Genomic DNA, 13,577 nt, shown 5'->3' on the forward strand with positions numbered 1-13,577 from the left:
TATCTGTACTGTATGTCTGTTGATGTGGATGCTTTTAATTACAGTTATTCTTAGTGTGAACAGTCATTTAAATTGTGCTTTTATTGCAGTATTGAATTTATATTGTATATATTTAATGAACCGCGATGTCATCATCAAAATGTTGCATTATCATCATGATCATAATAACACAATCTTGCATTATCTGTTTATTACAGTACATACTCCACAGACAGACAAGATAAACTGAAATGATTAAAGACTATTGAATTCTGCCCTATTGTATCCATCATCTTTTTAAGGTATGAGCATAAGAGCCATTTGGAACTTGAATGTGCAAAGCTGCTGTTGTCTTCATATGGCAAACTAGTCTTTATCATTTTGTTTTAATGTGTTATACTCATCATGGACACTCTGGTTTGTAGCACAAATAGTTTTATCATTTATGGCACTTTGTTATTATTTTAGTTATAGGTTTAGTTCACCTATAGCAGCTAATGAATTGGAAGTCCTGCTCATTTAAAGAAAATAGCGTTCTTCTGCACTTCAAAATAAAGTGGATAAACCGAGCAGCATAGCAAGCTCTTGGGTGTGTGGTTTGAGTGTTCATGTCCCACTGCAGCATTCAGATTCACAGATGTGGATCGAGGGAGGCCATGATACTGTGAGCTGCTGACAGATATGCATTTCCTTCTCAGTCTGTCAGTTTATCAAGAGTGTGTGATGAACAGAGAGCTGAAGACAGCATTCATTTGTCCTACAGTAGATGTTCATGTTTGTGAAGAGCTCTGCTCAGAGATGCTGCTATTATCTGTAGTGTCTTACTGCTCAGTCAGCTGTGTTATAGAGTTTGGGAAAGGGTCTCTCTCTCTCTCTATTTGGGATTGTTTGGCTTTTAGAGCTTCTGTATGGTTGGAAGTATGAATGTTTTGTGAGATTATATTTTGTACAATTTAACTGCATAAAAGGATAATTCTATATACCTTATGTACTTATGTTCACTCTATATTCCTTAATGTTTGTCTTTGCAGCGCTCCTCTACAAACCTATTGACCGTATCACTCGCAGCACTCTGGTCTTGCATGTGAGTCTCGCTCTCTAAAATATACATATATTTAATACAGGTAGTCAAGTTTAAAGGTCACCTTCACTAAGGAAAATACACAGGCTATTATTTCCATTTATTTCAGCATGACTGAGGTTGCAATTTCTTCTTCTTTTTTTTTTTTAAATCTCTGTTTGAATCAAACTCGGTAGAGATTTTGTTGCCGTCAATCAATGCCATAAGGAAGCGTTCAGACTACCAAATTCTACTGTGTAAAGATCATTCGGTCAGTTTCAACATGTCAAATTAGCTTTTCTTCATGGACCTTAAGGTCATTATAAACCCTGATGTCAGTAGTAGGTGGTTTCTAAAAAAAATTATAATAATAATCAAAATCTGCATGAGAGAAACCTTTGGCAATACGTTAAAAAACATTAATTTCATGACAAGTGACAATTTTTTTTTTATCAAAGTAAAATTAAGCATCACAACTGTTATCAACACTGATAATAATACATTTCCACAGGAATAAATTAAATTTTCAAATACATTAAAATAGAAAAGTTATCTACGATATGCTGCTTTACTGCAGTCTTAGTCAGTCTTAGTAAACATAAGATATATTTTAAAAACATTTAAAAAATCGTAACCATCCTCAACTTTTAACAGTAGTGTCGGTTTATCTATTTTATAGTAGTTGGTCTATCACTTTAAGCATAAGCATGAAGCTCAGGTATGTTCCCTGTTTGTTTTATTCAGGATTTGTTGAAACATACTCCTAAGGATCATCCAGACTTCCCACTACTGCAGGATGCTCTGAGAATATCCCAGAGCTTCCTGTCCATCATCAATGAAGAGATTGACCCTCGCAGGACTGCCGTGACCACACCGAAGGGAGAGGTGTGTGTGTGTGACTGACTGACAGAGGAGTTACTGTATACCTTTACTGGATACAGTATGCAGAATTACAGAATGAGGCCTTTTTAAGGCAGTGGATGTGTCAGTGACTCTATAAGAGTTTATTTTGTATGTGTATATACATATGCTGCTGTAAATATTAACATAACATCTAGGGACTACTTTATGCTTACAATTATATAAGAGATGTGAAATACATTGTATATATTGAAAAAAGATGTAGATTAAACTGCATGATAGTTTTTTTCTTTTTCTCGTGAGAATATTTGTAAGTCCACGTCATACTAACAGGAACCTATTCATAGAAGGCCAGGTTACGCTGTAGTAAGCTGCGGTTCTAACCACACAGCTTTGTAATGCTGTTAGTTAATGTTCGTTGGAACTGTGGTTTCAGGAAACATTGTGACCATCGACCAACAACGCTTGCAGCAAAACGCACCTCTAAAAATGAAGACCGTTCGCTTGCATGACTTTTATTATTATCCAATTTGGAAATGTTATGGAATGTTATCAAATGAAGAAGGGCTGGCATAATATATTTTTTTATGTTGTGGCCTAAAGCATTCACAATTATGATATTGTTGATATATCTATAGAAATTTTTGTATTCTAAAAAATATTTTTTTGGGGAAATGAACCACGCTGTCTGTGGTAGTTGCTACATACTACTGCTTTTTTTCTTTTTATGACTGGTTGTAAACAGGTGCAATACTGCCACCTACTGTGTTCAAGTGTTAACCACATTGCTGCATTATTTACTAAATTATACAGTTTGTGGAATATTAACATTATCGCCAATACTAATATATTGCCACACTCCCAACTATAATAATTAACTTTAACAAGCTACAGGTCTGAAAATGTGTTCATTTTCAAACACAAATTCTTCAGATTCTCTTTTGTTTGACATTGCGATCTGTTTTGATAAAGGCTCCCTGACTTCTGACTGTTTCTGTTTGATGAGCTTATCTTGCTGTAATCACATGAGAGTATGAGTGGATCAGCTGTATTAGCTTAATCTCACCCTCAGTAACGGTGGGTGTTTATGTCTCTGGCAGGCTCGTCAGCTGGTGAAGGATGGCTTCCTGGTGGAGGTGTCCGAGGGGACGCGTAAACTCCGTCATGTCTTCCTCTTCACAGACCTTCTGCTCTGTGCCAAGATGAAAAAGACCGCAGTTGGGTATGGACATGGACACTCAAATGCAATCTCACTTTCTCTCTTATTTTATGTTTTGCCCACTCATGCATTTATCACTTTACGTGCCGCTGTGTATTTGGTGATTTTAATCGGTGGTTATGCATGATGATGAGCAGATTAGATTTCACTGCAAAGCCATGCTGGGCATCATCATCATCTCATAATAAGAGTGCATTATCAAACATTTTGACAGTGGAAATACATTTTGATTCCCTAAAGCGTGTGTGTATACACCACATAATAGGAAGTGCTTAGATTAACGGTCTCTGCAGAGGCATTTCCTGTCAGGACAGGAAGAGAAAGACATCAGGAGGCATGCGTTTATGTTTAGAATTGTTCTATAATAATCTCTAAAATACGACTAACTATATACACTATACATACTTTGAAAGAAGTGTGAAAGATGTTTTCTGTTTTAGATGGATGATCATATTAAAATCATACCCTATTTATTGCATCAATGTATTTATTTCATCCTACTTGTTCTACAGATCTGTGCACTAGTGTCATATGCTACTGTCTGACAGTGTTGATGACGTCTCTGAACGAATATTCTGGCCTGTCAGCAATAAATTTATTATAAATTTTTTTAAAGCAATTTTTTGATTACTGTCAGTTTAAGTGCTGGCTATACAGTGTTGCCAGATATTGCTATTAAAACAAAAAAATAAATAAAAACAAATTATTTAAAATATTTTGCAAATAAGATAATATAAAGATATTGCTTACAATAAACTGCAACGTCCTATATATTCACTTTCTTCAGTATCAAATTAAGTGGAAAAGACAGGTCAAAAAATGCTTATAATAGCTGTATATCTGGCACCTTCCAGACCTCGATGACCTCATAACTGGCGACGGGCCTGCACCTAATGCACTCAAATGATGTGCTTAATATAGAAATATACCAAAAAGCACAATAAATGATGCTCCGATTTGACATTGAAATGTGTTTTTCTGTGTTTGTCAGGAGGCATCAGCAGTATGAGTGTAAATGGTACATCCCTCTGGCTGATCTGAGCTTTCAGACTCTGGATGACTCGGATTCTCTTCCTCACATCCAGACGCTCCCTGAGCACGAGATCGAGGAGATGAAGATCAAGATCTCCACCATCAAAAGCGAGATCCAGAAAGAGAAGGTAATGTTGTGTATAGGACTATACAAATAATAGATTTAGTTCTGTTTTTGCCTGCACTCTGAAAAAAATAAAGGTTCCAAAAAGTTTTTTTTTTTTTTTTCACAGCAATGCCACAAAATAACCATTTATAGTATTCTAAAGAACCTTTTAGAGCTCAGAGCTAATCATTCTCTCAGAGAACATAAAAAAAAATCTAAAGAGCCATTTTCTACAACAAAGACCTTTGACGTTCTTCACTTCATTTTCAGTCTTTTTCAATCTCAAATCATGTCAGACGATGCATTGCTGTTTGGAGTTTAGGGAGAAAGTGGGTTTTGTGGTTTGTTAACTTATGTTTGGCATTGCTGAAGCAGGTCACTGTGATAGTACAGTGTTTAAATTCAGACAGACAGACATATTTTAGACCGTCCGGTTCCATTGTTCAGCGGAGGTCAGCACAGGACAACGAGGCAGAGGAAAGGTGACTCCCAAACTCTCGTGGGTTACTTTATGTTAGCTGACACTGAGAGAATCGATCGAAAGTGTTCCCCCCTGAGAGCACTCGCTCCTGGTGTCTCTTCTGGGAGTTCCTTCTGCTCAGAGCAATTACTGCACTGCAGTCATGTAGCCCCATTACACTGTCAAGATATAATGTAACGTTGACACACACACTCTAACGGACTGAGCACTGGGGCTCTGAAGTCTTTAATTAGACGTCAAAGCCTGATAACATCATTTCCAGTAAAGCTCAAACTCACACAATGAACGTACACGCAACCTTTCAATTGACTTCACAAACAAGAATGTAATATCTATGCCCACATACCATAGTTGTGAAATTTTATGGTTTCGGTTTAAAAATGGTTTAAAAATTAAATATATATTTTTTAAGATATTTAATTTAATTTAAGATATTTTTAAGTATTACCAATATTAAATAAGATAAAATGTTAATTATTTCATACTGTGTGTGACAGATAGACACAGACTGACAAATGTCTGTGGTATACTTTGCTTGTAAGGGTGGCTTCCGCTAACATCAGACTGATTTGTGTGTGAACAGAAAGCACAGAAAGGTCAGAGTCGTAATGTGGATCGTCTCAGGAAGAAGATGAACGAGCAGGAGTCGTGTCTGCTTTTATTTTCCCCCACCATCCCATTCCGCATCCACAACAAACACGGCAAGGTACCACATGGCACAGCCATCCCTTTCACTGAATGTGTGTCCACTTAAACGATCCAGTAGAGGGAGCTGTTGTTATTCTTTAACCGTTTCTCTTTCGGCAGAGCTACCTGTTTCTGCTGTCCTCAGATTATGAGAGGTCCGAATGGAGGGAGAGCATTCAGAAACTACAGAAGAAAGGTTAGACAACCTTTTCTATTAAAACTTCAGATTATTCAACCATCTCAATGGCACAATCCATCATTCCTGAAGCATCCACACACTAGCACTCCATTAATGCTCTCTGAGGTCCACTAGCTATGGGCTCCACTAGTCGGCCTCAGCAAACTAATAAGTTAAATAATTAATTTAAGATTTATTTTAATTTTATTTCAATTTTAGTTTTAAATTGCGTTTCAGTTCATTTCCAGTCGTTAGTGATTTTAGCGCTTGAACTTAAATTTACTTCAGTCAGCACAATTCTGGTTTCGTGTAGGTTTTTCATCTAATGTTTATATATTATTTTGTTTCAGACTTATCTGACTGAACACGAATGTTTTAATTCGTGATGATAACCTTGATGTGTGTTTTTCAGACCTGCAGACCTGTGTGTTGAGTTCAGTAGAGTTGCAAGTGTTGACTGGCTCCTGCTTCAAACTCCGAACGGTCCACAACATCCCCGTCACCAGCAACAAAGATGGTAAGAGACACAAACTGCTCCCTGCTCACTGATTCAGTGCTGAGTAGCTTCAACTGTGTATGGAGGGGACAAATGCAAATGCTGTCTGAATCTGAACTTACAAGTACTCACTAGCCCAGTTTCTTTGTTCCTCAGTTTCTCTTACTATTACAGTGAAGTCCAAATAGGTTTTTCATAAATCTAGGTTACCGTCTGGCTTTACTCTACTGACAACCTGTGCCATGTTGAGGCTGCTTTCGTTCACTTCTGAGCAGGACAGTGTTTCAGTCTTTGGCGGTTAGTTTTTTTGTGGACCCTGACATGTGTTGATCTGGATGACATTAAAGCCATCTGTCCATCACCTCCCACGTTCAGCCCCAGTCAGCAGAGCTGGAGTCGCTCACTATCAAAAGGGCTGTATACGTGCTGTAGACATGCTCCACCCCTCTCCTGGTGAATTATGGGTGATTGGTGGTAGGTTCAGAAATGTTGTTGCATTTAGCCATAGCAGAATGCATTAAACCTCTCCTAAAATCTCATTACAGTGTTTTTCCTGTTATAAAACCACTGTAAAACTCAACTTCAAGTCAGTTTTATTTATTTAGAACCATTCACAAAACAGAAGCAGCTTTATAAATATCATGATGTTAAAGCTGCAGTAGGTAACTTTTGTAAAAATATAATTTTTACATTTTTGTTAAACCTGTCATTATGTCCTGACAGTAGAATATGAGACAGATAATCTGTGAAAAAAGTCAAGCTCCTCTGGCTCCTCCCAGTGGTCCTATTGTCATTTGCAGTTACATATAATACTATAAAAAGTGTTTATATTTTGACTCTTTTAGATTGCTTCGGGGGTACCGCGGCGGAGTAACCCAGTACCTTTGTGATTCTTCATAGACATAAACAGAGAGAAGTAGCTCCGGCTACGATGTTCTTCCGCAAGATGCAAGCAGTTCTGTTTATTAACCGCTAGAGCGTCAAAAGTTCCCTACTGCAGCTTTAATATTAATAATCACCCAAAAATTGTAATTCGCAAAACAATTTACTCACACTTATGCCATTCAAGATGTAGAACATATTTGGAAAAAATATTAGCATTCAATCGTTTGCTCCCCAGTGGATCCTCTGCAGTGAATGGGTGCCCAAACCATCACAGTAATTCACAAATAATCTAAAGTCCATCAATCAACATCAGTGTTTGAAATACATCCATCAAGATTTTGTATTTTATTTTTATTTTATTTTTATCTTTTGAGTGATTCCTGTATCAATAATTGTCATCTGATTTAAGAGAGAAATATGCACAGATCAAGCAGCCATTCACAAGCAGTTGGATTTTTAAGTAAGAGGACAACAGGGGATGGACTTTTTCTCTTGAGGAAATGTTTTTATGGATTGTGGATTCATATTTTGGCCAGAAGTAGCAGTTTAATGTAACAAATTGTTTCTTACATGCTGCTTTTTGCTTCACAAGACATTAACTGATTGACTGGAGTTGTGTGGATTAATTGTGGATCACTCAGATGTTTGAGCTCTCAATCTGATGGCACCCATTCACTGCAGAGAATCCACTGGTGAGTGTAGATGTATACTCCTCAAGAGTCTTGTTGCTTTCAGTAAATAATGACATTATTATTAATAATCACAGTAAAAATCATGTATTTATTTTTATTCTTGATTCCTTCTTTTTTTCATTTATTTGTTTATTTTTGTTAACATTACTCTGACCACACTACATCTTAAATTAATAAATACGCAAGTAAATAACTGGACATGAAATATTGATTTGAGAGGACAATTTTGAGGTTGAGCGATAAGAATCAATTATTCTAGAGAGTAAACATACTGGAATTGTTGTGTACTGGTGCCAATAACGTCGATTTAATTTGAAGAACTACAGAAGCACAATGGATCTGCAACAAATTTTGAGTTTTAATAAATAATATCCTTTTCTGAGCATGTTCTGCTGGCAGGCCGTGTCTGGCCAAGGGGTCCTGAGTTTGACTTGTTCTGTCTATCAGAAAGTGACACACGTAGAAAGACCCCCTCTGATCATCCCCTGAACCCCACAATGTCCCTCCTGCTACGAAATTTAAGATGCAGGGAATGAGGTGAAATGAGGAGCAGCTGCTCAAGGAATGTAAGCCCTGCCACATACCCTCACATACACCCCCCCCCCCCCCCCCCCATGAACCCCAAATACACAAACTCTTTCCTCTGGACACCAGCAGTTTGAGCTGACAAATCAAGGCTTTGTAAGGAGTGTTTGTCTTCATTATGAGAGAAACCGTATGACATTGAGAGCTCTCAAATGGTGGAGAACCGTAATTAAATGATAGTCGGCTTCTTTTTTGAGAGAGTTTTTGAGAGGCCTGTTCACTTGAGTCACATCACGGTTTAGCAAAGCATTGTGCGCCTCTTTGACCTCCACATGAAAAGCTTGCCAACTGCTTTGATCCATCAGAAAAAGCCCGGTTGAACATGGGTTCACGAAGTGTTAACTCTTTTAGGGTGCTTGTGGTGAATGGAAAATGAGTTTTGTCAGGTTCTCTTCATGTTTTAAACATTCCTTGCTTTGTACTCCACGTTCGGACAGAATTTAAGAATTGATTTGTTTTGTGTCATGAATGAAATGGCTACAACACATAGGAAGGTAACTTGGAATTCAAATAGGAATTTAAGGGATCGTTCAGTTTAAAATAAAAATTATAATTTTTTTTCACTCTCATGCTGTTACAAACCTGTATACTTTTCAGAAGAAGATATTTTGAAGAATATTGATTACCAAACCGTTGCTGATAGCCATTGACTTCCATTGTAGGAAAAAATAGTATGGAAGTCAGTGGCCAGCAACTGTTAGGTTGTGCATTCTTTTAAATAACTTATTTTGTGTTCAGCAGAAGAGAGAAATGCATACAGGTTTGGAACAACATGAAGGTAAGTAAACTATGATATAATTTACAGTTTTGGGTGAAATAGCGCTTTAAAGAAAGTGGTATTTATTGCATTACAGTTGAGTGGCTAATGACATTATTGGCTAAAAACTATAAAAGTTTAGTCAAGCTGCCCAAGTTTGTCTTTAAATTATTTAATTTTCTTGCAAGCTATATTTCTTCAAATCAATTTAATTTGATTAAATAATTTAATACAACTATTTACAACATGAATAGTAATTCCTTAACTAGTTTTTGACCTCAGTTAAAAATTAGACTAAAATTTAAGAAAAAGACTTGGAATTTAGAATAAAATTCAGATTCAGGATTTTTGATTTAAATTCAAGAACTGAGATTCAGATTCAAGAACTGATCTCTAAATGGCACACAACCTTCTTATATTCAAAAGACTAAAATGTGTAAGAATCACAAATCTGCATGACGTATCACTTTGACAAATGCATTAAGAAACATTGAATCTTATGAAAAGGCCTTAAAGTGCAATTTTGTTAAATTAGATTTTATTGTTTAATCAAACAGTTTCTAGACTGAATGGTGAGATGAGATGCCATTTGATTCACACTTTTGGACTGGATTATGATCACATGTCCACCAACATGCGCAGGTCTTTGACTGTTTACTCTCTCACGTGTTGTTCTGGTGAGGAGCTTTAGGTTCAAAGAGGTTCTCGGCCAGTTTACTTTCTGCTAAATAAATGCAGAGAAAAGGGAGACTGCAATTTGAGCACTGCCACCCACTGCTTCTAATATTGATACAATAAGCCTGTGTGTGTGTGTGTGTGTGTGTGTGAGGGTCGGTCAAGGCCACCCTTGAAGTCATGTTCTGTGGGCTCAGAGACCTAGGTTTCCTCACAGAATGAGAGCCTTCAAGTCCAGAAGAATCCTCTTGTTCTCTCAGGCTTACCATAAATATTGTCTTCATGAACCATGCTTTTTTTTGTTAACCCACTTCACATGGTGTTAAACATTTTCGGTGTGGTTATCCAAGCTCATGGTTTTAGTGAAAGACTTTCAGTAATGTGACACTGTTTTCATTTGCTCTGACAGCTGCATTCTTTCCACCAGCACTAATTGACAGAGTTCTTCATCAGGGCAGACCAGCCAAAGCTGGGAGTTGTGACACTTGGTTTTATCTGATCTGTATGTACAAGACCTTGCAACCTGAGCAAAACTTAGTCAACCTGACTTTACTATTGCTACTTTACATTCCTAACCAATCGATGGGGCTTTTTCAGTACTGATATCAAAGACACTGACAAATTTTTTTTTTACTTCTATAAATAAAATGCTTGGAATTGATTTTGTTTACAAATATAAATGATTTCTTTACAAAACTAAAAAAAAATATTGTTAATATTTTTTTTACGTTTTTTTTTTTCTTTTTTTCTTTATCGAGAACTAAGAAGTGTCCAGCATGCATATAAACTACTACATTTAAAAATAAATTCTAAATGAACTTCCTGTCCTCACTAGTTGGCTGTTTGGTTGTTGGATGACTAGTAGACGGTTTTAACCATTGCTAATATTAGCGTGTAAGTCAGGCTCTGTTGTCTGTTTATGACCACATTCTCTATAATCTCAGTGTGTTGTTTCCTGTTGTAGAGGGAAACCTGAGTAGAGTGGTGAGCATCAAATTCTGTAATGGCTCGAAGCAATCCAAAACACCTAGAATGATAGTCAGATAGCCTTGTATCACCAGTCCAGCACAGACATGGACCACACAAACAGGAGACATGCCGTAAGAACTGCACTGTTCACATCACAGCAGACATGCACTCGCCAGCTGCTCACATGTCTTATTTCCCTCTCATATCTCCAAGGAGCTTTGGACCTACTCTTGGGTGGTCTGGGCCATTTCTGATTTTAATTTTAGCGTTATGTTTGTGTTTTAGCAGCATATGGGTGACTAGACACTTGCATGTGTCCTTTATCTGTTATCTGCCACTAATAGGCAGGAAAATGGAGGATTGTTGGTAGATTAAAGTGGGAGATGCTGAAAGATGACTAAAGCAAGGAATCTATCTCCCTCTTGTACACACACACACACACACACTTACTGAGTGTTTCTTTTCTCCTCCAGATGAGGAATCCCCTGGTCTGTACGGCTTCCTTCATGTGATCGTCCATAAAGCCACAGGCTTCACAGAATCTGCCAGTAAGTCTTGTCTGTTTCACTTTTTTTTTTTTTTTTTTTTTTTTTAAGATTATAGAAAACACATTTATCCTGCATAATATAGAATAATGGAAACAATTAATTTGTATAAATCAGCATTTCCCAAAGTGTGGTCTGTGGCCTACTAAGTATTGTAGGGGGAGCTGCAGCCAACAATGTGGGAAATGCTGATCCATACAGATGTATTGTTTTATTACGCAGAGCACAAGTAATTGGCCTCGTATGTTGGGGAGAAAGGAAGAAAGAGGAATATTGTCACTGAGAAACTACACTTTTTTTTTCTTCTTTTTTTTTTCAACTGTTCACCTTAGATGAACTCTGTAAAAAGCTGAAGACGCTTTTGTTTATACCTGTAGCAAGTGTGCTTACAGTAAGTTACTGTGATTGTGTAGGTGAGTGATTAGATGAACAAACCAATATGAATGAAGCCACAAACCTCCCTACAGACATCTTTAGTATATAATTTGTAGGCCATTCACTGTAAACTATTCAGATTTGTAAATGGCTTGAAAACTACATTACCCATGATTCTGCAAAGAAATCTATAAAGAGTATCAATCAAGTCAACTGCACCAAAATAACTCATTTGTGTATGTGTGTGTATATAATTTATATATTTTATTGCTGTGAATCAATTTAAAAAATGGATTAACTGCACATTTTTCTGAAATTAATCCCACCTAAAATTATTTTTAAAATATATTTTTATATTGCAGTAATTTAACATTCCGTCTTCACAATTAGTGTTTAAACAACATAAAGACAAAATATTTGTAATATTTAAATTAAATGTGTTTAATGACATCTTTTTTATGACTGAAGGTGTATATCACTGACACTAGTACTACTGATGTCTCTATGAAATGTTTTTCCCCCGAATATTAACCCTTGACTATAGACATTCAATATTACAGTATAATTGAGTTATCAATTTTAACATTTATTAGACGTAAAAAAAAAAAATTTAAGCAGTCTTCACAAACTCATTATAATAAATGTGAGATTTATCTTCCTGTGCCCTTCAACAAGTAGGAAATACACAGAAATTGAATAAAGTTATCAAACACTAAATTCTAAATGAAATAAAGATGTATGCTCAAAGCTACAAGAGTTATTGATTTCCTCTTGTTCCTGGATGAACAGATATCACAGCAGCTGGGTTATATTGGCTGCTTTAAGAGCTAAACATGACACAGATCTGACACGTATCGTAGTCTCTCACAACTCTTTACCTTTTCTGACTCACTTCAGCTCTTAAAGTCTCTGCTAATGAACTGACGAGTTAAGTAAGGTGTGTTAGATGAGGGAGACAGTGATGGACTGCTCCAGGACAGTTCTGAAAACTATTTTCAAGTTCTTAAATCTGACTCATAAATACTTACATGCATGCACATATTTAAGGCAACTTCATGACTTAACTGACATTTTGCTCTTTAATATAAAATGATCTAGGCTAAAGCCATAGGCTTAATTTATGGGTGGGACATGTCCCCAATACTTTTTGTCAGGGTAGATATCTCCATCGCATTTTTTTTTTTTTTAAATATCTCATAGCACGGACATACCTAATGCAGATGAAATGCATCCAGGCGATATTAATTTCTGTTAAATAACATTTGCTGCTTTAAATTATATATTTATCTTTAAATTAAGATTTTCTTCTTAAGATTGTAGTAATTTCCCTCATTAAAGCTTTTAGTTACACAGCCTTTGTCTTTTTGTCAGATTTTCTACTATTTGGCTTCAGATCACAGCTTGTAATTGTTGTGATTCTCCTCATATCTTGTTTGGTTTGGTTCTTGGCTTTTTTGGATCTCTCTTGGTGAAGATTTCTATTTCTGTAAAGTCTAATCTCTAATAGTCATACCATTCAAATTTTATATTAAGAAATTCTTCTAACCCAAAAAGCAAATTATGCTACCTTCGAACTTGTTTAAAATACAGATCTTTTGTAATCCCAGGCTATCTGTAGTCAGATGCACAATTGAAACTGGACTATAATTTAATTTCATTCACATGTGTTTCATAAACACAATCCTTTCTGGATTACGATCAGCCATCAGAATCATAAAATGAATTTTTGTAGCTGCTGTGAGAAAAGGCTATAAACGATCCGCCACCTTCAGGATCCTCACATGTGATAGCCCTAGTAGCCAGGACAACTTTAAGTTTACAGACATGACGTAATGATGCAGTGCCATGCTCGAGTCATGCATTCATGCACAGAAGTTATTGAAGACCGTAATGATCAGTACTTGCAGCATAGAAAGAGGTTTGTAAACTCGAGCTAATGAAAAAGGTTTGTACTAAAAATGTAAACAGTAAAGTTGTATGTGTTTGTTTGTGATC

The 13,577-nt window shown here is 36.4% G+C and overlaps 1 protein-coding gene across 3 annotated transcripts in view; it reads left to right on the forward strand.

Annotated features, from left to right (window-relative positions):
- Positions 1–13,577, forward strand: part of LOC127996230 (active breakpoint cluster region-related protein-like) — a 137,415-nt gene that overhangs the window by 80,569 nt on the left and 43,269 nt on the right. For all 3 annotated transcript variants that reach the window (XM_052591930.1, XM_052591931.1, XM_052591932.1), the window contains 8 exons: positions 1,011–1,063; positions 1,784–1,924; positions 3,001–3,122; positions 4,111–4,279; positions 5,322–5,444; positions 5,546–5,621; positions 6,016–6,120; positions 11,136–11,210. In XM_052591930.1, coding sequence (XP_052447890.1) covers positions 1,011–1,063; positions 1,784–1,924; positions 3,001–3,122; positions 4,111–4,279; positions 5,322–5,444; positions 5,546–5,621; positions 6,016–6,120; positions 11,136–11,210 — 864 coding nt within the window. The remainder of the gene's footprint in view (positions 1–1,010; positions 1,064–1,783; positions 1,925–3,000; positions 3,123–4,110; positions 4,280–5,321; positions 5,445–5,545; positions 5,622–6,015; positions 6,121–11,135; positions 11,211–13,577) is intronic.

Source organism: Carassius gibelio, chromosome A5 (assembly GCF_023724105.1).
Source record: "Carassius gibelio isolate Cgi1373 ecotype wild population from Czech Republic chromosome A5, carGib1.2-hapl.c, whole genome shotgun sequence".
NCBI lineage: Eukaryota > Metazoa > Chordata > Actinopteri > Cypriniformes > Cyprinidae > Carassius > Carassius gibelio.